The following is a 25719-nucleotide window of genomic DNA, read 5'->3' as shown; positions in this document are numbered from 1 at the left end:
GGGCTTTTTCTTATACAGGCACTTATTACACCCCTACCCCTGTCCCGCTTTTTTACACTTGCTGTCTGGTCACCCTACATATATTTGGTAGCATTTTTGGGGAGAATTGAGGATAGGTTTCCAGAAAGATGGGAGAAGCAGGTTTTTTTGGCCGAGCTGAGTTTACATATGTTTGCTTTTTGAATGCTGATGGATTATTCTGTTGCAACATTTAATTGCCAGAGCCCCTACAGACAGCACAAAGGAATCTTTGAATCAAAATAAAGAGTGTTGAAACTTTGGACCCTGACACAACCACTCAACATCAGTGTCGGTAAGTCAAAGTTTACACAGGGTGCCCAGAAAAAACGTGGCAACCCCAGGGAAAAAGCCAAGACCTGTTGTCATCAGGCCCTGAGGTAAATCACTGACTATGCTGGACCATGGACCTTAACACTGAACTCGGGACAAATATACCAAGGGAACTACGTGAAAGATGTAGAACCTCTCTGGAAGGAAGACAGGGAAGGTGAAATCCTGACGGACCCAGAATCCCAGCATACAAACGGACAAAATTGCGTGCCAGAGCCGGGGGAACCCTTCGCTGCCCCTAGTCTCCCAACCCGACGCCCTAGGCTTCCCGTGACCCCCGAAAGCCCCCCTAAAAGGCACATCAGCGCAGAGAGCATGGCCCCACTCCCACACTCCGGCGACCGAGCTCCAGCCTCAGCCAGGCGGCGTCTGCGGGGTTCCAGCGGCGCGGCGCGGCGCGGCGGCCGCGGGGCAGAGTCAGAGCGGGCTGAAGCTGCCGGCGCCGTGGCGCTAGCCCGCGCTCGGCTGAAGGGCGGGGCTGTTACCTGGGCCCGGTCCCCACCAGGTAGGTGTTGGTCCCCTGCAAGGTCATGGGGCCCGGGTTACAGCCCAGCACGCGCACCACCCGCGAGGAGAGCCGCTCAATGCGCGGCAGCAGCGACGCCATGTCCCCCCCCCCCCCCGGCGCCAACAGCCTCACGGCGGCGGCGCCGGCGCGCGCCCGACAGAAGAAAGCGGAACGTAGCTGCCCCTTGTTCCGCCCAGCGCAGAGCGCGCGACCGTAGCTGTAGTTCCCGCAGGGGCTGGGCGGTGGCCTTTGCTTGGAGGAAGTTGGGCGGGGCTGCTTGGCCAGGGGTTGCTTGGCCATGGCCCAATCGCCTCCTTCCCACGGCTGCCCCGGGAACCCAGAGCTCACCTCGGCGCCCTTCTTAGGCCTAGTCCATCTACGCTACGCAATTTGAGTTACGTGAATACCATAACTCGAATCGACGTAGCTTCGATCTTCTTACCGCGGGGTCCACACTACGCTAGGTCGACAGAAGACGCTCTCCCGTTGACCCCCCCCCTTACTTTTTTCAGCGCTGTTCTACTCTGGGGGGGGGGGAGGGAGAAGGGATTGATCTAAGTTAGGCAACTTCAGCTACATGAATAACATAGCTGAAGCCGACATACTTAGATTGACTTACCATGGTGTCTTCACTGCGGTGAGTCGACTGCTGCTGCTCCCCTGTCGACTCTGCCTGCGCCTCTTTCCGTGCTGGAGTACAGGAGTCGACGGGAGAGCGCTCGGGGATCGATTTATCGTGTCTTCACTAGATGGGATAAACCAACCCCTGCTGGATCGATCGCAGCCCACAGATCCCGTGGGTAGTGAAGATGTACCCTCGATGAGGTGGAGTACAGGAGTCAACAGGAGAGCGATAGATGGTAGCTAAATCGACTGCCAATGCATCAGTTGCCACTGCGTGGAAATCTGAGCAAACCACAGCACAGGAAGGGTGGCTTTGCCCCTGGCACCCAAAGGCCACCTGCGCATGGCAGCTACCGGGACTGAAACTCCCATGGAATGCTTCTCTGTGCTCCAGCTGAGCCTCACAGGAACCACCACACACAGACAATGCTGCCTTTGGCTTCCCCTGAGTCTGTCCAAGGGGGCCAAGAGTGGTCAAAGTCCCCATGAGACTTGTGCCATCCTTTAACAGGTGTTAGCTATGATGGATGACATTCGTAAACTGATTTCCACTATCTTCTCCCCATACCCCACCATTTTCCATCCTCAAACTTCCCCACATATTCTGCCTTTGGGCAGAAATTTGTATTGCCTGGTCCCAGTCCAGTGGTGATTTTCTTCATAGTATTGTTAATTAGCCAAGTTCTGAGGCTTAGGTGTGAGGAAAAATGATCACTTGAAGATTGGGAAATAAACAGATACTTACAAATTACTAAATTATAAGGGCCTTACTTGCCCTTTCCTCCATAACCAAAAGAGCCACAGAGCAGAACCAGTGCAGTTAGAAGGTATGCAGGTTGGGTAGGGGATGATTTGTGGACAAGTGGAGGAAAAAAGTTTCAAAGCAACATATTCTTACCAACATTTCAAATAATCAGTATTTTTCTTATTACACTGTTTAACGTATACATTAATATCACACGTGCAATATGAGTGGGTTATGACCCAATTCTGTGTTGTAGTCCAAGAGATCTTTGTGCATCTTCGCGGAGGCTGCCCAAGGTTCCTTTATGTCACCTTTGCAGCTCCTCTCAATACTCTGAGGAATGCTCCACTCCCTGGCTTGCGTGTTGTTGTACTTGTGTTAATTACTTACAATAAACAATCTGTTTTACCTTGTGATGCTCTGAGTATGTTTACCAGACCTGAAGAAGAGCTCTTTGTAAGCTCAAAAGAAGTTGATTCCTGCGGGCTCTTGGCTCCCGCTCCCTGCCACCAGGAGCCCGGCACCATCCTGGGCTCTCAGCAACCTGCTGCAGCCAGGTGGTTCTAGGCTCTTGGCAGTGAGCTGGGAGCCTTGGTGCAACGTGTGGGCTTCTTGCAGGGAGTGGGGAGCCTCCAGGCAGCACCAGGGCTCCCAGCAGGGAGCTGGGAGCCACTGGGCAGGACCCAGCTGGGAGCAGGGAGCCAGGTGGGTGCAGCTCGGTTCGAAGCTGTGAGCCTGGGCAGCAGCTGGGTTGGGGGATCTGGGGGCAGAATGGCTCCTAGCAGGAAGTGGGTCAGCCACAGCCTGCTTGGGAGCAGGAATCCTGAGGGGGCAGCCAGGCTCTAGCTGGAACCCCGCCCCCCCGCCCCGCGGTGACAGCTAGAGCCTGGCTACCCTGCCACCCCTGCTGCCCCCCTAGAAATTGACAAGAATGACAGCCAGCAGCCAATATAAGTAATGCAGTGTCTACATGGACACTGTATTGCCCTAACTATGCTGACAAGCCCTATGCCTTTCATGGAGGTGGAGTTATGTCAATGTAGTAGGGCACTTACACTGGGGGGAGCAAGGCTGTAGTGTGTACACTGATGTAATTAGGTCTGCGTAAGGCTTACATCGACCTAACTCTGTAGTGTAGAGCAGAAGTTCTCAACCTTTTTCTTTCTGAGGCCCCCACAACATGCTATAAAAACTCCATGGCCACATGTGCCACAACAAACGTTTTTCTGCATATAAAAGCCAGGGCCAGTGTTAAGGGATAGCAAGCAGGGCAATTGCCTGGGGCTCCACACCACAGGGGGCCCTGTGAAGCTAAGTTGCTCAGGCTTCAGCTTCAGCCCTGGGCTTTAGCCCCAGGCAGTGGGGTTTCAGCTTTCTGTCTTGGGCCCCAGCAAGTCTAATGCCAGCCCTTCTTGGCAGATCCCCTGAAACCTGCTTGCGACCCCCTAGGGGACCCCAGGTTGAGAAACGCTGCAAGCCTCAGAGTGTCACAGCTAAATACAAATTGGAACAGATTGTTTAGGATAAGTAGTTAACATGTATTTTAAAGAACCATTCAAGGTAAAGTGGCGTATTAACAATCTTCCAGTCATAAAAAGAAAAGGAGTACTTGTGGCACCTTAGAGACTAACCAATTTATTTGAGCATGAGCTTTCGTGAGCTACAGCTCACTTCATTGGATGCATACCGTGGAAACTGCAGCAGACTTTATATATACACAGAGAATATGAAACAATACCTCCTCCCACCCCACTGTCCTGCTGGTAATAGCTTATCTAAAGTGATCATCAGGTTGGGCCATTTCCAGCACAAATCCAGGTTTTCTCACCCTCCACCCCCCCACACAAATTCACTCTCCTGCTGGTGATAGCCCATCCAAAGTGACAACTCTTTACACAATGTGCATGATAATCAAGTTGGTCCATTTCCTGCACAAATCCAGGTTCTCTCACCCCCTCACCCCCCTCCCAAAAACCACACACACAAACTCACTATCCTGCTGGTAATAGCTCATCCAAAGTGACCATTCTCCCTACAATGTGCATGATAATCAAGGTGGGCCATTTCCAGCACAAATCCAGGTTTTCTCACATCCCCCCCACCCCCATACACACACAAACTCACTCTCCTGCTGGTAATAGCTCATCCAAACTGACCACTCTCCAAGTTTAAATCCAAGTTAAACCAGAACATCGGGTGGGGGGGGTAGGAAAAAACAAGAGAAAATAGGCTACCTTGCATAATGACTTAGCCACTCCCAGTCTCTATTTAAGCCTAAATTAATAGTATCCAATTTGCAAATGAATTCCAATTCAGCAGTTTCTCGCTGGAGTCTGGATTTGAAGTTTCTTTGTTTTAAGATAGCGACCTTCATGTCTGTGATTGCGTGACCAGAGAGATTGAAGTGTTCTCCTACTGGTTTATGAATGTTATAATTCTTGACATCTGATTTGTGTCCATTTATTCTTTTATGTAGAGACTGTCCAGTTTGACCAATGTACATGGCAGAGGGGCATTGCTGGCACATGATGGCATATATCACATTGGTGGATGTGCAGGTGAACGAGCCTCTGATAGTGTGGCTGATGTTATTAGGCCCTGTGATGGTGTCCCCTGAATAGATATGTGGGCACAATTGGCAACGGGCTTTGTTGCAAGGATAAGTTCCTGGGTTAGTGGTTCTGTTGTGTGGTATGTGGTTGTTGGTGAGTATTTGCTTCAGGTTTCAGGGCTGTCTGTAGGCAAGGACTGGCCTGTCTCCCAAGATTTGTGAGAGTGTTGGGTCATCCTTTAGGATAGGTTGTAGATCCTTAATAATGCGTTGGAGGGGTTTTAGTTGGGGGCTGAAGGTGACGGCTAGTGGCGTTCTGTTATTTTCTTTGTTAGGCCTGTCCTGTAGTAGGTAACTTCTGGGAACTCTTCTGGCTCTATCAATCTGTTTCTTTACTTCTGCAGGTGGGTATTGTAGTTGTAAGAAAGCTTGACAGAGATCTTGTAGGTGTTTGTCTCTGTCTGAGGGGTTGGAACAAGTGCGGTTGTATCGCAGAGCTTGGCTGTAGACGATGGATCGTGTGGTGTGGTCAGGATGAAAGCTGGAGGCATGCAGGTAGGAATAGCGGTCAGCGAGAAACTGCTGAATTGGAATTCATTTGCAAATTGGATACTATTAATTTAGGCTTAAATAGAGACTGGGAGTGGCTAAGTCATTATGCAAGGTAGCCTATTTCCTCTTGTTTTTTCCTACCCCCCCACCCCCGATGTTCTGGTTTAACTTGGATTTAAACTTGGAGAGTGGTCAGTTTGGATGAGCTATTACCAGCAGGAGAGTGAGTTTGTGTGTGTATGGGGGTGGGGGGGATGTGAGAAAACCTGGATTTGTGCTGGAAATGGCCCACCTTGATTATCATGCACATTGTAGGGAGAATGGTCACTTTGGATGAGCTATTACCAGCAGGATAGTGAGTTTGTGTGTGTGGTTTTTGGGAGGGGGGTGAGGGGGTGAGAGAACCTGGATTTGTGCAGGAAATGGACCAACTTGATTATCATGCACATTGTGTAAAGAGTTGTCACTTTGGATGGGCTATCACCAGCAGGAGAGTGAATTTGTGTGGGGGGGTGGAGGGTGAGAAAACCTGGATTTGTGCTGGAAATGGCCCAACCTGATGATCACTTTAGATAAGCTATTACCAGCAGGACAGTGGGGTGGGAGGAGGTATTGTTTCATATTCTCTGTGTATATATAAAGTCTGCTGCAGTTTCCACGGTATGCATCCGATGAAGTGAGCTGTAGCTCACGAAAGCTCATGCTCAAATAAATTGGTTAGTCTCTAAGGTGCCACAAGTACTCCTTTTCTTTTTGCGAATACAGACTAACACGGCTGTTACTCTGAAACCTTCCAGTCATAGAGGGAGAAAGGAAGGGAGGGGGAAAAAAGCATCTGGGGCTGGGTGTTGCTAGTGGGTTATAGATTGTTGTAATAAGTCATAAGTCCATTGTCTCTATTCAGTCCATGCTTTTAGGCCATGTCTACACTTACAAGCTTAAGCTTACATGAGTGTAAGAGTGCTCATGTAGCTGCGTTATGCAGACGGGAGAGAGCTCGCCTATCAACATAATAAAACCAGCTCAAAGCATGGTGGTAGCTATATTGTCTGGAGAGTGTCTCCTGCCAGCAGCACTGTGCACACCGGTGCTTATGCCAGAAAAACTTATGACACTCAGGGAGGTGCTTTTTTCACGTCCCTGAGTGACAAAAGTTTTGCCGTCATAAGTGCTAGTGTAGACATGGCCTCAGTGTCCAGCAAAGTTATTAATTTAAGCTCCCAGGCTCATCTTTTAAAGTTGTTGTGCAGATTTCCCTTGAGAATGAGGACTAAGTGGTCAGATACAGACGGATTGTTTTGTGAAAAGTGTTCACCCACAGGGGATATGGTGTTTTTGACTTTTATCATTTTCCTGTATAAGTTCATTTGAGAGAACAGTGATTGTCTGGTTTCAGCCACATAGTTGTGACTGGAGCATTTAGTGCACTGGATGAGGTACACCATATGTCGTGATAGGCATGTGTAGGATCCATGGATCTTGAAAGGTGTGTTGTTGGAGTTGTTGATCATCCTAGCAGTGGAGATATGTCTACAGGTTTTGCATCTATTCTGACAGCGTCTGGTGCCGCTTTGAGTTGGTATGTCCTGGTCTGTGGGAAGCTTGCTTCTGATAATGAGTTTGGAGAGGCTGGGGGGTTGTTTGAAGGCCAGAAGAGGAGGGAAAGATCTTTCAGGAAGATTTATTTCAGGATGTAGTCCCCCTGAAGTATGGGTTGTAATTGTTTAATGATACCCCATATGGGTTTAGTAAATACTCACCAGCAACCACACACCCCACAACAGAACCACTAACCCAGGAACCTATCCTTGCAACAAAGCCCGTTGCCAACTGTGTCCACATATCTATTCAGGGGACACCATCATAGGGCCTAATCACATCAGCCACACTATCAGAGGCTCGTTCACCTGCACATCTGCCAATGTGATACATGCCATCATGTGCCAGCAATGCCCCTCTGCCATGCACATTGGTCAAACTGGACAGTCTCTACGTAAAAGAATAAATGGACACAAATCAGATGTCAAGAATTATAACATTCAAAAACCAGTTGGAGAACACTTCAATCTCTTTGGTCACTCGATTACAGACCTAAAAGTCGCAATTCTTCAACAAAAAACTTCAAAAACAGACTCCAACGAGAGACTGCTGAATTGGAATTAATTTGCAAACTGGATACAATTAACTTAGGCTTGAATAGAGACTGGGAGTGGATGGGTCATTACACAAAGTAAACTATTTCCCCATGTTTATTCCCCTCCTCCGCCCCCCACTGTTCCTCAGACGTTCTTGTCAACTGCTGGAAATGGCCCACCTTGATTATCACTACAAAAGGTCCCCCCTCCCCCCCCCGCTCTCCTGCTGGTAATAGCTCACCTTAAGAGATCACTCTTGTTACAGTGTGTATGGTAACACCCATTGTTTCATGTTCTCTATGTATATAAATCTCCCCACCGTATTTTCCACTGAATGCATCCGATGAAGTGAGCTGTAGCTCACGAAAGCTTATGCTCAGATAAATTTGTTAGTCTCTAAGGTGCCACAAGTCCTCCTTTTCTTTTTGCGAATACAGACTAACACGGCTGCTACTTTGAAACCTAACTAGGGGTGTGGGGTCAGAGAGGTTTTTTATTTCCATACTGAAGCAGGTTCTCTCAGGTTATTTGGGTGGTCCATTCCATGATATGATCTACTTCTCTGGTAAAGTGTCCTTTTTTGGAGAAGGTGGTTTTAGTGTGTTTATACTGGACTTTCTCCTTGGAACATATTCTATGGTATTTGAGTGCCTGGCTATAGATTTCTTGGTGCATTTGGGATGGCTGCTGGATCTCTGAAGGTAAATGTGGTGATCTGTGGGTTTCTTGTATATGGTATTCTTTAGGTTCCATTGTTGAAGTTGATGGTGGTATCCAGGAAGTTGATGCTAGTGTGGGAGTGTTCCAGAGAGAGTTTAATGGATGGGTAGTGGTTGTTGAAGTTGTGGTGGAAATCTCTCTGGATACCATGATCAGCTTCAACAATGGAACCTGCCAGACAACTATATAAAGGAAACCCACAGATCACCACACCTACCTTCACAGATCCAGTGAAGGTAACTATTCTAAACAGTGGGAGGGACACAATTAGGATTATGTGCTATCTTTACAAGCAGAATTTTTGGGAGGGTACCAAAGTCTGGGTCTGACAGTGTTATGATGTTGGTCTGGAAAGAACTACATCTGTTGATGATCCTTTCTGCAGTGATTAAAAATCTCTCTCTGGGACCAAATTCTGGCTGGAGCTGTTTATAGGTGTATACCAGAAATTCCATACAGCAGATGGACAACAGACAATTATTGGCTGTCTCTATTCTGGTGCCTCCAAAATTTTGCCAAGCCAGTCTCTTTAATCTATCTGAACCATTATTTATATCACACTCGTCACATTAATTTCTCACTTTCCAGGATCTTCAGCCTCAGAGGGGCAATTACAGGATGTTGCTTTGAGTCAGAGGGGCTAAGGCTGCATTTTATATACATATGCTCTGACTCAGCAGTGGCCTTTACACACAACCTTCCCTCCCTCTTCTAGATTACTCCTACTGTCTATAGTTGAGCATGGGTCAGTGAATGGAATTGGACTCAGCCAGAAGTCAGGTGCCTTAAAATGCTGTTTTGCAGTGTACATGTGCATCTGTTTGGGGCTCCATTAAACCTATTTTCATCCACCAGGTAAAATTTGGCTCTTGGGTTAGGCATATCTGTGATGTGTATATAAAAATGATGGGACCTGAAGATACCTAGGCAACTTGTATATTTTGGTAGCTGATTCTCTCTAATGTAAATCCATTTTTTTTTTTTGCATAATCCTGAACGTATAAGGGGAAAACATCTTCAGATTTGCTAAATATCTCCCACAAACTGTACCGGTGATTTTTTTCCTCCTTAATTGCTTTGAATGGTAAGATTCTGACTGCTTATCAAATCAACCATCAAGTGTTTCTCTTTCTTTTTTAGTATCAGTGTAAATTTCTTCTAAATAAATAATGTATTTTCTAATCACATGTAGGAGCTATGAAGCTATTTGGTCTGTAGATGGCAGCAGTAATATCCTTTGAGGAATTAATTTACAGGTTCTTTCTGCCGCAAGAAAGCCTTTGGTATTCATTTCCAGAACCTGACCACTAGGCACAAAACTTTGATACCCCTCTTACTAGTATGCACTGATTGAAGTTAATATGTTTTTGCAATTCTACTAGATCTTCTAGAGTGGACAGTGATTTGCTTCAGCTTCTCCAATTCAGACAGAAGGTTTGCATTTTTAGTAAAAGCATACTAACCAAAGATTATTTATTTGGGAAAAAATAGTCTGAACAGGGAGTGTGAACATTATAAACAACAAAAGAACTAAACAAAATGAGTTTTGAAATGAGGTTGCTTCATATTATACAACCATATGATATTAACTTATGGCTAAGTTTAAAAAAAATTTTTTTTGGTTCAGATAGACACCTTAAACACCTTTAAAAATGTGGCCCTCAGCTTTTATCTTTTGCCCATGATATGTGTAACTGCTGAGAGTAAACACTTTCATTGAGGCTAAATAATAACATCTCTATTGCCTAAGCATGAAAATATAATTCTGTGTTTATTATACAAACTTTGCTGAATAGGGTAATGCAAACAATTTCACAAAATAAATCATTCCAATATAATTTAGAAGCTGCTAGTTAGAAGTATTAGTGATATAGGATTTTTTTTGTTTGAGTTTTTGTTTGTTATTTTTATACCTTTGCAATTGCAGCTATTTTTAAAACACTTAAAAAAAGATATATGCATTTTCTGGCCATCAGCAGACTTTCCCTTTTTAGTCTATTGAATCTTTATGCTTCCCCATTATTGCATTTTTGCCAGGGAGAATTTTTTTGTACACTTACCTTTTTCAAGCATCAAAACACATTCATCTGTTCATCTCATTGCATGAAAAAGCAAAACCCCTACCTTTTGTATACATTTTATATGTATCTTATTGGAAAGACAACTGCCGAACAATTCTTTATTTATTAATAAGTCAAATATATTCACAAGCTTTGCTAAATCTGCATATATATGTATATTGATTTTGATCAATAAGTCTTAAGAAACCAGTGTTATTTCAACAAGTTGATATACTTTCATGGAGTGAAGGACGTGAAATGAGATTTAGTTAAATAACCTTTATTTTAGGACTATATTCAAAATCCATAGATAAAGGCTTTTTTAGAATTCTATTAGAATAATGTATACATTCATAAGGATTGGCAGTTCCAGATATCTCACAGTTTATTAACTATGTCACATGGTCAACCGGAGATTTAAGTTTCAGTTTGCATTATGCCACATAGCCTTTCACTTTTGCCGATGGCAAACTTTCAAGACACACAGTGACAGTATGAGAAATGTTCAGACCTTCAAAGCTGCTTGGTGCAGACCAGGGATTTTACAGTGAAAACGTTGACTTGTCTGTTGCAGGTATTAAGGTAAGTTTGCATTTTATGATAGTGTTTTAAATATACTGCAAGCAGTAAATGTCTACCTTTTAGTTTTCAGAGTAGCAGCTGTGTTAGTCTGTATCCGCAAAAAGAACAGTACTTGTGGCACCTTAGAGACTAACAAATTTATCTGAGCATAAGCTTTCGTGAGCTATAGCTCACTTCATCGGATGCATAGAATGGAACATATAGTAATATATATATATACACATACAGTAATATATATATACACATACAGATAAGTTGGTAGTTACCACACAAACTGTGAGATGCTAAGTAGTTAAGATGAGCTATTATCAGCAGGAGAAAAAAAACTTTTGTAGTGATAATCAAGATGGCCCATTTAGACAGTTGACAAGAAGGTATGAGGATACTTAACTTAAGGAAATAGATTCAACATGTGTAATGACCCAGCCACTCCCAGTCTCTATTCAAACCCAAGTTAATGGTATCTAGTTTGCATATTAATTCAAGCTTAGCAGTTTCTAGTTGGAGTCTGTTTTTGAAGCTTTTCTGTTGCAAAATTGCCACCCTTAAATCTTTTATTGAGAGGCCAGAGAGGTTGAAGTGTTCTCCTACTGGGTTTTGAATGTTATGATTCCTGATGTCAGATTTGTGTCCATTTATTCTTTTGCATGGAGACTGTCCTGTTTGGCCAATGTACATGGCAGAGGGGCTTTGCTGGCACATGATGGCATATATCACATTGGTAGATGTGCAGGTGAACGAGCCCCTGATGGTGTGGCTAATGTGATTAGGTGCTATGATGGTGTCACTTTAATAAATATGAGGATAGAGTTGGCATCGGGCTTTGTTGCAAGGATAGGTTCCTGGGTTAGTGTTTTTGTTTTGTGGTGTGTGGTTGCTGGACAGTATTTGCATCAGGTTGGGGGGCTGTCTGTAAGCAAGGACTGGTCTGTCTCCCGAGATCTGTGAGAGTGAGGGATCATTTTTCAGGATAGGTTGTAAATCTTTGTTGATGCGTTGGAGAGGTTTTAGCTGGGGGCTGAAGGTGGAAGCTAGTGGCGTTCTGTTATTTTCTTTGTTAGGCCTGTCCTGTAGTAGGCGACTTCTGGGTACTCTTCTGGCTCTGTCAATCTGTTTTTTCACTTCAGCAGGTGGGTATTGTAGTTTTAAGAATGCTTGATAGAGATCTTGTAGGTGTTTGTCTCCGTCTGAGGGATTGGAGCAAATGCGGTTGTATCTTGGAGCTTGGCTGTAGACAATGGATCGTGTGGTGTGTCCTGGATGGAAGCTGGAGGTATGTAGGTAAGTATTGCGGTCAGTAGGTTTCCGGTATAGGGTGGTGTTTATGTGACCATCGCTTATTAGCACAGTAGTGTCCAGGAAATGTACAGCTTCTGCTGTATCTCAGAATGACTGTGAAAAGGTATGTTGGGTTTCAGAACAGGCACATATTTTAGCACCGGATATTAAAATTGTATTTCTGATGGATGATATCTTAACAGATCTTGTATGGTAAGCAAGTTTTGAGCCTAGAGTTCTTGGATTAGGGACTAGGAGATTCCAGGTGCTGTGGGGCATAGGAGACAACACCCTTCTCCAAGTCGGCATTGAACTTGTACCTCACATGGTATTAGGAGATGCTTTAACTATTGGAAGGACTGTCATAGATTACACATAAACCCTTGTGTACATTAAGGGTCAGATTTCCAGTTGAGATTTCAGATGTATCTGCAAAAAGGCATTTGTGCATAGTCTTGTGATTAAGGCAGTAGTGGAGTTTGGGAGATATGGATTCAGTTTGTGGATCCGTGACAGAATTCCTGTGTTACCTTGACAAAATAGTGATTATAATACTTCCCTATTAAAGAGTGTGGAGAGGATGAATTCATTAATGTTTGTGAGTTGCTCAGATACTGAAATAAGGGTACAGAGATTGGGCCCATATGAGTAGTTTGAAGTGCAATTTACACACACATATTTCAGGCACAAAAATCACAGATCATGACTGAAGTCATCTAAAAGCTTGTCCCCAGGTATCCCATAGCATATTGCACATTATCCATGTTAATCCTGCTATCCTGAAAGATATCAACATCAACAATTATATTCTCCCTGTCCATATAGAAGCATAAGACTTATCATATTGGATCAGACTGTTTATTCATCATATCTTATTCTGCCTCCTGTAGTGGCCAATAGCTACGTTCTTATATTTTCAAATAGTGATATTATTCTTCATCCTCCATCCTAAAAACTGTGCAATAGGTACTGTGTCCCATTGCAATGGCAGTTAAATATTAAGGGTAAGTGAAGTGATCCTTACATATCAAGTATATTCAGAGCTTTATTTTTTTTCTGAAGAAACATATCTATCAGGTTGCCAATTTAAATATTACATACGTGAAAGAATTATTATTAGGTTATGAAATATTAGTGAGTGCAAAGTTCAGTTTAGCTCATGCACTACTGTGTACCAAAGTTTACTCCCCTAACCTCCCCAGATCATGTCAATTGCACTTGATATTTGGAAGAATCATAGAATCATAGAATCATAGAATATCAGGGTTGGAAGGGACCCCAGAAGGTCATCTAGTCCAACCCCCTGCTCGAAGCAGGACCAATTCTCAGTTAAATCATCCCAGCCAGGGCTTTGTCAAGCCTGACCTTAAAAACCTCTAAGGAAGGAGATTCTACCACCTCCCTAGGTAACGCATTCCAGTGTTTCACCACCCTCTTAGTGAAAAAGTTTTTCCTAATATCCAATCTAAACCTCCCCCACTGCAACTTGAGACCATTACTCCTCGTTCTGTCATCTGCTACCATTGAGAACAGTCTAGAGCCATCCTCTTCGGAACCCCCTTTCAGGTAGTTGAAAGCAGCTATCAAATCCCCCCTCATTCTTCTCTTCTGCAGGCTAAACAATCCCAACTCCCTCAGCCTCTCCTCATAACTCATGTGTTCCAGTCCCCTAATCATTTTTGTTGCCCTTCGCTGGACTCTCTCCAATTTATCCACATCCCTCTTGAAGTGTGGAGCCCAAAACTGGACACAGTACTCCAGATGAGGCCTCACCAATGTCGAATAGAGGGGAACGATCACGTCCCTCGATCTGCTCGCTATGCCCCTACTTATACATCCCAAAATGCCATTGGCCTTCTTGGCAACAAGGGCACACTGCTGACTCATATCCAGCTTCTCGTCCACTGTCACCCCTAGGTCCTTTTCCGCAGAACTGCTGCCTAGCCATTCGGTCCCTAGTCTGTAGCTGTGCATTGGGTTCTTCCGTCCTAAGTGCAGGACCCTGCACTTATCCTTATTGAACCTCATCAGATTTCTTTTGGCCCAATCCTCCAATTTGTCTAGGTCCTTCTGTATCCTATCCCTCCCCTCCAGCGTATCTACCACTCCTCCCAGTTTAGTATCATCCGCAAATTTGCTGAGAGTGCAATCCACACCATCCTCCAGATCATTTATGAAGATATTGAACAAAACCGGCCCCAGAACCGACCCTTGGGGTACTCCACTTGATACCGGCTGCCAACTAGACATGGAGCCATTGATCACTACCCATTGAGCCCGACAATCTAGCCAGCTTTCTACCCACCTTATAGTGCATTCATCCAGCCCATACTTCCTTAACTTGCTGATAAGAATACTGTGGGAGACGGTGTCAAAAGCTTTGCTAAAGTCAAGAAACAATACATCCACTGCTTTCCCTTCATCCACAGAACCAGTAATCTCATCATAAAAGGCGATTAGATTAGTCAGGCATGACCTTCCCTTGGTGAATCCATGCTGGCTGTTCCTGAAGTTAGTGACAGGGTTTTTTTTTTTTTGTCAGTTGAAGGGACTCCAGGTATCTGAGTTCTGAGAGTACCTCACTCTACTGGCCACAGGCCAACACTTGAGATAGGAAGTAGACAGAACAGGAGACTTGTAATAGCTAGGTCACTATTCAAAATTTGGTCTGGTCAATATCAATTAAGAATTGTCACAATCTTTCTTGTGGTCTATGTCATATTAGCTAATGGTCTCAGTTCACTTCTTAGTGGGCAGGTGTCCAAAAATCACAAAAATCCAAAGCAAGCCCAGCCCAACTCTCTTCCTCCCAATCTTTCCTGCCCCAGCTCTGCTGGCTGCCCCCAGGTGTTCCCCATAAAGTGTCTGTCTGATACTGCTTTGGTTGTGGTGTGAGCCTGACATTTTGGAATTTTCATATGTTTGGTTGTTTTGGTATGCTGCCAAAAATTTCCTGACTCATGCACGTAAGAGAATAGAAGGGAACTGGTGACTTTTAACAGTTTATAATTCAAGAAAAACTGAATGGAATTTTATGAGACAAAGAAAATGCAGTTCCACAGCTCATAGACTCATAGACTTTAAGGCCAGAAGGGGCCATTGTGATCATCTAGTCTGATATCCTGCACATCTCAAGTCACAAAACCCGCCCCGCCACCCCCACCCCATCCTCTTGTAATAGACCCATAACCTCTGACTGAGTTATTGAAGTCCTCAAATCATGGTTTAAAGACTTCAAGTTACAGAGAATTCACCATTTGCTCTAGTTTAAACCAGCAAGTGATCTGTGCTCCATGCTGCAGAGGAAGGCAAAAAAATCCCAGGGTCTCTGCCAATCTGACTTGGGGGAAAATTCCTTCCTGATCCGAAATATGGCAATCAGTTGAACCTTGAGCATGTCAGCATGACCCCCCAGCAAGACACCTGGGAAAGAATTCTCTATAGTAACTCAGAGCCCCGTCTATCTAGTGCCCCATCTCCGACCACTGGGGATTTTTGCTACTAGCAATTGCAAATGGGTAGGGTTGCCAATTTTGGTTGGGCATATTCCTGGAGGTTTCATTATCTGACATAATCTTTAATTAAAGCTTAATCTTTAATTCCTGGATACTTCAGGACAATCCTGGAGGGTTGGGCCACATACCATTGTAGGCAATTTCATCATCCCATCACCTCCATAAACTTATCAAGCTCAGTCTTGAAACCGGTTAGATTTTTTGCCCCCACTGATCCCCTCGGAAGGTTGTTCCAGAATTTCACTCCTCTGATGGTTAGAAGCCTTTGTCTAATTTGAAGCCTAAACTTGTTGATGACTAGTTTATATTACTTTGTTCTTGTGTAAACATTGGTGCTTAAATAATGCCTCACCCTCCCTGCTATTTATCCTCTGATGTATTTATAGAGAGCAATCATATCTCCTTTCAGCCTTTGTTTGGTTAAGCTAAACAAGCCAAGCTCTTTGAGTCTTCTCTCATAAGGTAGGTTTTCCATTCCTCTGATCATACTAGTAGCCTTTCTCTGCACCTGTTCCAGTTTGAATTGATCTCCTTAAACATGGGAGACTAGACTTGCACACAGTATTCCAGATGAGGTCTCACCAGTGCCTGGCATAATGGCAATAACATTTCCCTATCTTTACTGGAAATCCTTCGCCTGATGCACAGCCACATTTCACTGGTAGCTCATAGTCATCCTGTGATCAACCAATACATCCAAAGTTTTCTCCTCTTCTGTTGCTTTCAACTAAGAAGTCTCCAGCTTGTAGCAAAAATTCTAGTTAGTCCCTAAGTGCATGACCTTGCACTTAGTACTATTAAATTTCATCCCATTTCTATTTCTCCAGTTTTCAAGGTCCTCCAGATCTTGTATGATATTCTGGTCCTCCTCTGGATTGGCAATACCTCCCAACTTTGTGTCATCTGCAGATTTTGTTAGCACATTCCCACGTTTTTGCCAAGGTCATGAATGAAAATGTTAAAGAAGATTGGTCCCAAGACTGATCCCTCAAGGACATTCCCTCTGCTGAATATCAAAGGTCTGCTGAAAACAATAGAGGTGTGTGAGATTGTCAAAGAAAAAGTCACAAAAATCATTATTATGGAAATTGTTAGGCAACCTTAATGTAGGGACTGTAATCTGCTTCCCCCGATAATAAGGATACATATTCTACAGTAAAGCAGGGTCTGGCTAGTGATTCCTTCATAGGAATGATCATTCATGCAAACAGCCTTGATCCTGTTCAGTAGCCTAAGGGGTACTCTTTTGTAGTCACTGAATATGGACAAACGTGAAAGATAAAACCATTAAACAGTGAAAAGTCTTCCAATCACACAATGTGTGTAGCTGTATAATGATGTGTATTCAAGGTATGATTGTTCTCCACTCTTTGTGGGCACTCAGAGGCAGAGGAAGAAGGTAGTATCTTGAACAAGCCCAGATTCTCATGGATTAGCTATTGACTGTGGAAGACATTTTTAAAAAAAGTGTTGTAGCCATGTAAGTCCCAGGAGATTAGAGAGACAAGGTGGGTGAGGTAAGAAGGGTCTGAAGAAGAGCTCTGTGTAAGATCAAAAGTGTGTGCTGTCACCAACAGAAGTTGGTCCAGTAAAAGATATTACCTTACCCGACTTGCCTCTCTTATATCTTTTGAGAGTCCAGAAAGGCGGGCTTTCATGAATATTCTGTCTTAATGAGTAGTGTTGGGAAGGAGTCACAATCTTTACCCACATTAACTGAGGTTTAAAAAGCTCATGGTATCGGGCTTCTTTCTTAGCATCTCTTAACTCTACACTTAGAAATGTCCACTTATAACAAGAAAGTTCCACTCATACCGGGCAAGGTTCAGAATCACTGCTGTCAGGAGAGTAATTTCAACTGGTCAGACATTTATCATTCCCAGTGATTGTCCATGAGCATCCCGCATACACTTTGCTTTTCCTTTTAAATTATTATGTGAATTGCTGGGGGGCTTTATGCTTTTCTGAATTATTGCTCTTGTTATTGGTGATCCTTCATTTATTCTTCTTTTCAGGAGCCAGAAACTAGGAAGAATGACATCTACCAGCATAATTAAAAAGATGTTTACACGTACGCTTTCTGGAATGGACACGTAGCAATGGAATTAGTTTAGTATTCTAGCAAAGAGCATAAAAATTGAAGTCTCTTTATTTTGATTCAATTTTCCATACTGAAAATATACACTACAGCTTTCCTTTATAGAAAACATTATGAGAAGGTTGTATCACTAGGTGTAAGAGTGTATTTAGATATGCTCTGACTTCTTCTCCTTCTTATATTAAGTGATAACGCAATGACAATAATGGAAAACTAACTCATAATGAAATTAACTAAGTGGAATTTTACTATGTCAGTTCTTGGAATTGTAATTTATGTAGCTGATATTGCAGCAGATATCTGGGTCACTAGTAACTATTTCTGTGAGGGACAATATTCTTTGGGTATTTTGACACTGGTTTTTAGGAGTCTGTCATCAGTAATAGTACAGATTTTTAGTTATGAATGGTTTAAAGAAGACTGTGAAAGCCCTTATCCTCGGAAGCTGAACTGGATTTTTCTACTTCATTTCTTGCATGGTGGAATTTTTACAAGGTAAAGGCCGACTTTCAAATATTAAAAAAATAAATCATATTGCTTTTAAACACTCTCCTACAGTATTGCCTCCCAATATTGCAACCGTGAGCTAATACATAAGAAACTGAAAGCAAAATTCATTGGAACTAACTTTAAAAAATGTGAAACTGACAATCTATTTTCATTGTCCAAAATGAGGGAGTACATAATAAAGAGTTAATTTAAAAAAAAAACAACTTTCACTTTTAGTAAAGTGAGGTATCATTTGTAACATAGTTGATGAAATGTGTTCTTTTAAAATATATAAACTGCCGGGATCCCTAACAGCTGTGGTTGCTATTTTGTAATGAGCAAATTTTTTCATAGACCTGATTTTGCATGTTGGTTTATTTATGGCACTCAGCTCATCTGCAGATGCTAAATGAAATGGTGGGTTGTTTCAAAAATTATATAAGTATAAGTTTTATATTCAAATGAGCTGTCTGAGTGGCCAGAATGGATGCTAAAATATTTATAATTTATGAACAGTCTAACAAATCTATCCTGAAAAAATAGATAATTGATAATTTAGTAAAGCTTTTGATACTGTCTCGCATGACCTTCTCATAAACAAACTAGGGAAATGCAACCTAGATGGAGATACTATAAGGTGGGTGCAAAACTGGTTGGAAAACCATTCCCAGAGAGTAGTTATCAGTGGTTCACAGTCATGCTGGAAGGACTTAACAAATGGGGTCCTGCAGGGACCAGTTCTGGATCTGGTTCTGTTCAATATCTTCATCAATGATTTAGATAATGGCATAAAGCACGGATCTCAAACTCAAATGACCACGAGGGCCACATGAGGACTAGTACATTGGTCCGAGGGCCGCACCACTGACCCCCCGCCACCCACTGCCCCGGCCCCGCCCCCATTCCACCTCTTCCATGAGGCCCCATCCTGCCCCACCTTTTCCTACCCCTGCCCCCATTCCAACCCCTTCCCTGAAACCCCCACCCCAACTCCGCCTCCTCCCTGCCCCCAGGGAGTGCAGGAGGGGTGCGGGGTGTGGCAGGGGCTCGGGGCAAGGGTGCGGAGTGCAGCAGGGGGCTCAGGGCAGGGGGTCGGGGTGCAGGAGGGGTTCAGGGGGTGGGTCCGGCCCGGCGCACACTGGGGGCAGGGCAGGCTCCCTGCCCGCCCTGCCCCTGCGCCGTTCCGGTAAGCAGCTGGAACCTGGGGTGGGGGGCAAAGGGGTCTGTGTGTTTTCCTGGCTGCTCCTCTAGGTACCTCCCCCAAAGCTCCCAAGGTTCCCCGTTCCCAGCCAATGGGCGCTTCGGGGGAGGTACCTGGAAGAGCGGCCAGGGCAACACACAGACCCCTGTGGCCCCCCTCCTGCTCCTCCAGGTCCCAGCCACTTCCCGGAGTGGTGCGGGGGCAGGGCAGGCAGGGAGGGAGCCTGCCCTGCCCCTGATGCACGCAGGGCTGGAGCCGCTCTACGTAAACGCTGGGGAGGTGGGGAGGAGGCTGCGGGGAGCTGGCGGGCTGCAGAAAATAACCCAGCGGGCCACGTGTTTGAGACCCTTGGCATAGAGAGTACACTTATAAAGTTTGCGGACGATACCAACCTGGGAGGGGATGCAAGTGCTTTGGAAGATAGGATTAAAATTCAAAATGATCTGGACAAAGTGGAGAAATGGTCTGAAGTAAATAGGATGAAATTCAAGAAGAACAAATGCAAAGTACTCCATTTAGGAAGGAACAATCAGTTGCACACATACAAAATGGGAAATGAGTGCCTAGGAAGGAGTACTGCAGAAAGGGATCTGGGGGTCATAGTGGACCACAAGCTAAATATGAGTCAACAGTGTAACGCTGTTGCAAAAAAAGCGAACATCATTCTGGGCTGTATTAGCAGGAGTGTTGTAAGCAAGACATGAGAAATAATTCTTTCACTCAACTCTGCACTGTTTAAGCCTCAACTGGAGTATTGTGTCCAGTTCTGGGTGCCACATTTAAAGAAGGATGTGGACAAACTGGAGAGAATCCAGAGAAGAGCGACAAAAATGATTAAAGTTCCAGAAAACGTGACCTATGAAGGAAGATTGAAAAAAACTGGCTTTGTTTAGTCTGGAAAAGAGAAGACCGAGAGGGGACATGATAACAGTTGGGGACATGATAACCCCTAGGGAGGTTGTGGAATCTCCATCATTGGAAATTTTAAAGAGCAGATTAAACAAACACCTGTCAGGAATGGTCTAGATAATACTTAGTCCTGCCATGAGGCAGGGGACTGGACTAGATGACCTCTCAAGATGCCTTCTAGTCCTATGATTCTATAATATGCAGTACACATCTTATTCTAGAGGAATCCCTTTAACAACATATGTGGTGTTCACCTCTTACCACATCTGCTCCCTCAGGTCTGAGCTCTGGAGCTCATATTCAGTGCATCAGATTTGCACTTACTTGGTGTTTGGACAAACTCAGGCTCTGATGGTTGAGTGTGTGTAACAGGTTGATTTACTTTAACAGTTTTTCTTGAAAACATTGCAAACTATACAGATGTTTACATTTCAGAGGCAAGAACCAGATGTTTGCATTCTTAATTGTTTTATAACTTGAAAAAGTTACAGATGTTTTGCCAAGCAGTGCAGGATTTTATTTATGGAAGATTACTCAGAACACAGTAAAATAGATATGCAACAAATGTAATACAAGAAAACAATTCCACCTGTGAGTTTCTTTCTTTTAAGTAATGGAGTCAGAACCAAATCATGGAAGTAGTGCACAGCTTGTATGTCAAGGTTGCATTGTAAGAATCTCTGCAAGGAGAAGGGCATCTCTAGGCCAGTGGTCTCCAAACTTTTTGGCTCATGCACCCTGGAAGACCTGCTGCAGGCGTGCTGCTGACAGAAGAAGACCGGAAGACCTGCCACAGGTGGGCCGCCAGAGGGGAACACCAGCCCTGGACATGCAGAGCTTCTGCCGCAGAACAAAAATGGCAGAGTGCCGTCTGGCAGCGATCCTGCTGCCGCGCACCCCCTGGGATCATCTCGCACACCCCCTGGGGTGTGTGCACCCCAGTTTGGAGACCACTGCTCTAGGCCATGAAGTAGTAACGTAGCTGCTCTGTAGCTGTGACTGCTGCTTCAGGACTGCAATGCTTAGGCCCGAGGCTGGTGTACACTCTGCCTTCTTTGGGGACAATGGGTAGTGCATTGCTGGGACACAGGGATCCCACACAAAGCAGATCACTGCAGCAGGTAGGTGGCATAGATGTTCAAATCCCGCCTCTCTCCTTTTCCTCTGTTAAAGCAAAGCATTGTCATAGGACCTGTATCCTCCATGGCCACAGAGCAGGATTTGGCTCTTAATGCTGGTGAAAGGTGTCATAGTTAAAATTCAGGTGACTGAAATCTGTCTACTGAACAGAAATATCATGAGCTCCAGCACTGCAGGCTGTCCCCACCAATGTGCCTCACCCCTGACCTAGAGGGATCACCCACCTACACTGATGAAAAGGGTAGTTCAGTTTCCATGCCTATTCACTACTGGTCTCTCTGCTGAAGCAGCCAGGTGTGGTTGTAGCTTCCCCATTTTAACTCAGTCCTCAGATGCATTCACCATTTCTGTAAACAATCACTATTTTCCCCACCCATGTCCCCGGTGTGGAACCCCCAGCTAGCACCATAGGGTAGTTGGCCAAATGTAGGGAGAGAGGTCACACTTGGAATTTTGGGCCTTGTGCCTGGAAGCCCCCTAGAATGGCTCTGCAAGGAGTCTGAGCTGTGCTTAAACTGTCCCTGCATTAGAATTCTTTCAGAATGACTATCAATTTTACATGGAAAGCTCTCAGTACTATGGTGACGGGCAGCAGTATAAAACATGGTTTGGCTAAATTAAGAAACTTACCTCAAAATATGAATATTTTTGAGCTTTAGAAAGATCATGGCATTTCAGCATCTCTGAAAACAGCCTATTTTTTTTTTTAGTGGTATTTCAGGCACAAATCGAGTCAAGAGGGGGGGTTTTTTGGGTGTGTTTTACAGTCTGATTTGAAAAGCAAAGAGGTTTGAACATGTCAGAGAAGTGTCCAAACTTTTGGATGCTACTTTGAGCCTAATCTGAACTTCTAAGATGTGTTCACTGTTAGTATATATTTCAGAGCTGGAACCAGTCTTCTCAGGAAAACCCTAGCCACGGGACACACCACCAAAAAAAGTAGGCAAAATAAAGGATAATTCCCTAGTGGAATGGCTGTTTTTCCACTGTTTTGCCAATGGTGGAATTAGAATCGGTTCTCTGGACAAGGCTAGTGGAAGTTCCAGGGATTTGAAAGTGGAATCAATGATAACTGAATGGTCTCTCTTCAGCAGACAATTTGCACACCAGATGTTTATGAATCACTTAAAAGCAGAGACTGGGCAAGCACTCAGTGGAAGAGATTGTTACTTTGCCTTGAAAGATGACGGGGTGAGGCCTTCATGGATACTTATTAGGAGATTTTCTTTCTTGTATGTTCATTGCTAACTGGTTCTGAAAGACTCTTTGTTTATTGCTAAACAATTCCACAGGAAATAAATGATGTAATTATCCCTTAGAGCCTGTTCTTTTAGACTTGGCTCACCATACCTACTATCTGCAGGGCTTTCCTCACCCTACTTTAAACTTCCACTTTGGAGGCAATGGGCCAGATCCTTAGGTAGCACAGGTGTAACTCCTGACATCAAAGGATCTACACTGATTTACACCAGCTGTGGATCTGGTCCTACATCTGCTTGCAGCTATCATTTTTTTCCCCAAGGAGGACTGAATAGATTTCTGTGTGCAGATGATCACAGTTGCTTCCTTAAATGTCCAAATGGTGTCTCTTTTGACTAGAGTTTAATATTCCCTCCCCTCAAGGGGCTAAAGCTAAGCACTCTATTTCCACAGCCCTGCCAACTCCTCTAGGACTGAAAAACAAATGACTTGGTACTGGGAATTAAACATAGGTCTCCCACATGGCAATACAGATATCTTGAACAGAAAAGGTACTTCACAAGGCAGGAAGTAAATCTGTCATGATTCACTAGCTCCAGTATAATGTATCATTCCATTTAGTTTTCTTTCAAAGGAAATGATTATATAGCCTTAAGGACAAAATAGAAGTGTTTTGAGAGGTCATTTATACGCCCTCAGTATCTGACAAAGAATCTGATTTATCATATGACACCATCCAGATCATATCATTGTATGAAATATGTGTGTCCTGACAGTTATTTTCTGTATTGAAAGTCTCTTGGGTTCCTTAGAAAAGAAACAGCTTAAAGAATTAGGGCTACATTTAAAAAAATGAACCCACAAAAGAATGCGCAAATTTGATGTAGATGTGCAAATCAGCTGATGTGCATGTTAGGGGATACATGCATACACACATAGTTTCATGTATGCACAATCTCCAGTTTGCATGTGTACATCTAGGGATCTGGGTGCATGAAAAATGAAAGTGTCATCCTAAAGTGAAGGGGACAAGGAGGCGGCAAAGGGGAGATTCAGAAATATATCCTGTTTAAAGAAATTAAACTTAATTAACTCAATCCTATGGTCTTTACTCAGGCCAATCTCATTCCATTCAATTTACTTTCTTTGATTGCACCCATTACTAACATTAACCTCGATGTGCATTTTGCATTAGTAAGAAGTAAAGTTTCCCATTCAAAGAGAATTAAAAACAAATAATGATACTTTGAACTGAGAACAAAATGGCTAAAATCTTAACTAGTTTTCACTATTTTGTAGAACAGTGCTTTTAAAAAAAACTCTGTCTAACCAAGTTTTTATATATATATTTCTCTTTGTAGATATTGGTTTGCACTGAAACATGGCTACCAGGCTGCTTTTAAACAAAACTGCTCTGGAGATGAACTTACTGGGGGCCCTGCCAGTATCATTCATAAACGTGCCATTGATGCATTGGCTGATATTAGTATGCTCAGGGTATTTAAGACTTTCCTGAAGACGACACCCCAGCTCATTCTTCAGATTTACATCCTGATGGAGCATGACAAGGCTGCCTTCAGTCAGTGTAAGTCTCTCTCATTTGAAAGTTGAATATAGTTAAATCTCCACTAAGAAGGCAATCCCTAGTATCAGGTAAAACTTTAAAGTATTCCCTGTCATATCCCAGTACAATTTTATTTAACATTTAGTTTAAAACTTCCTCTATTAGGTTATCTATTTTACTAAACTCTGGGAAAAGTTACACTGTAATATGTAATAATAATATTTAAGAATAACATTGTATTGTGTTTGATAAGTGAAAGCTAATGGATGTAACCAACTGAATCATTTCAGAGTAGTCTATTTTGTTTTCACTTATTGAATAGGTAGATATCTAAGGTACTTCTATGGCTCCCATTACTGAGCTCCTCACAGTCTTTAATATATTCCTCCTAACAACACCTCTATGATGTAGGGCAGTGCTATTATCCCCATTTTACAGATGGGGAACTGAGGAACATAAAAGGCTAAGTAACTTGCCCAAGGTCACACAGAAATTAGTGGAGGAGCAAGGAATTGAACCTGGGACTCAGAAGTGCCCCAACAACAGGACCATTCTTCCTCTCAGATATAAAGAATGTTTAAGTAAAAATATATTAAGTTTTTCCATGGAACTAACATCTATCCTTGTGTTTTATTTAGATGCTTCCATCATCACATCTTTCTGCAGCATTTCCTGGTCAACACTTGACTATCAGATATCATTACGAAAATCTCTGCCTGATAAAAATCAATTTGCTGGGGTGCCTCCTAAGTTACTGTACCTCTTGTATAAACTGTTCACACTGACTTCTTGGATACTGAGTATTGCACTGGCCACCCTATTAAATATCATAAGTAGTATATTTCTGCTAATATTTCTTTGGACCTTGGGCTTCAGCTGGACTTTGAAGCAACACACTATGTTTTGCAAATCTAAGAGGATGGAATTTTTATACAGGACTGTTGTTGGGATCATTCTTATTTTTACATTTTTTAATGTCAAGGGGGAACAAACAAAAATACATATTTCTAGTTATTATGCCACTCATGTGCTTGTAACTTCAGGCATAATGTGTGTGTTCTGGAAGACTTCAGTTACTGAGCAATTATATTTTACATTTGTGAGCATCACAGTTTTTCTCACTCTGGTGTTAGGTATTATTTGTCTTATTGTTTATTATATGTTTTTCCACCCCACTATTTATTTCAAACAAGAAAGTGCTTCAGATAAAGTTGATGGACTAGCAAGAGAAAGAGAAAAAGAAGAAACCAGTAGAATAAGAAATTTCATAATGCAATGAAGAGGATAGAATTATGTGAATTTTTAAATATGTGCAAATCGAAGCAAATATTACCTGGACTGTCACTTACTCTGTCTTTACTTTTCCTACTAGCAGTGAGCATTTCAAGTAAAATAATTGCTAATGGGAATGGTAGTAGTTACCAGCTCTGAATAATTATTGGTTCTGCTGTACTACCCTACAAAGCAAAGACTTTATAAAATAAACTAAACACTTCT

General features: G+C 43.3%; 2 protein-coding genes across 8 annotated transcripts in view; one reads left to right on the top strand and one right to left on the bottom strand.

Moving 5' to 3' along the window:
• Nucleotides 1–1013, bottom strand: part of LACTB2 (lactamase beta 2) — a 33274-nt gene extending 32261 nt beyond the window's left edge. For 2 of the 4 annotated variants that reach the window (XM_073330872.1, XM_073330871.1), the window contains exon 1: nucleotides 837–1008. In XM_073330872.1, coding sequence (XP_073186973.1) covers nucleotides 837–958 — 122 coding nt within the window. In that variant the 5' untranslated portion in view covers nucleotides 959–1008. Of the gene's footprint in view, nucleotides 1–836 lie in introns of all 4 variants that reach the window. The other 2 variants (XR_012157168.1, XM_073330870.1) reach the window with 2 other exon arrangements.
• Nucleotides 432–25719, top strand: XKR9 (XK related 9). 4 transcript variants are annotated; one of them, XM_073330873.1, is made up of 4 exons: nucleotides 432–856; nucleotides 17637–18214; nucleotides 24020–24243; nucleotides 24861–25719. In XM_073330873.1, the coding sequence occupies exons 2-4, from the start codon at nucleotides 17943–17945 to the stop codon at nucleotides 25499–25501; spliced, it is 1137 nt and encodes a 378-aa protein (XP_073186974.1). In that variant the 5' UTR covers nucleotides 432–856; nucleotides 17637–17942; the 3' UTR covers nucleotides 25502–25719. The 4 variants fall into 4 exon arrangements, with proteins under 4 accessions (XP_073186974.1, XP_073186976.1, XP_073186977.1 ...); XM_073330875.1 differs by lacking the exon at nucleotides 432–856 and adding an exon at nucleotides 22550–22649 and having other exon boundaries at nucleotides 18128–18214; XM_073330876.1 differs by lacking the exon at nucleotides 432–856 and adding an exon at nucleotides 22553–22649 and having other exon boundaries at nucleotides 18134–18214.

This window comes from Lepidochelys kempii, chromosome 2 (assembly GCF_965140265.1).
Source record: "Lepidochelys kempii isolate rLepKem1 chromosome 2, rLepKem1.hap2, whole genome shotgun sequence".
NCBI classification, from domain to species: Eukaryota; Metazoa; Chordata; order Testudines; family Cheloniidae; genus Lepidochelys; species Lepidochelys kempii.
Note: the sequence above shows the minus strand (reverse complement) of the source record. Positions and strands in the feature narration are given on the sequence as shown.

Coding starts and splice junctions, on each gene's coding strand:
- XKR9 (XM_073330873.1), top strand. CDS start 17,943: ATGAAATTAACTAAGTGGAATTTTACTATGTCAGTTCTTGGAATTGTA. Junction 18,215..24,019: donor CATGGTGGAATTTTTACAAG/GTAAAGGCCGAC, acceptor TTCTCTTTGTAG/ATATTGGTTTGCACTGAAAC. Junction 24,244..24,860: donor CAAGGCTGCCTTCAGTCAGT/GTAAGTCTCTCT, acceptor TGTTTTATTTAG/ATGCTTCCATCATCACATCT.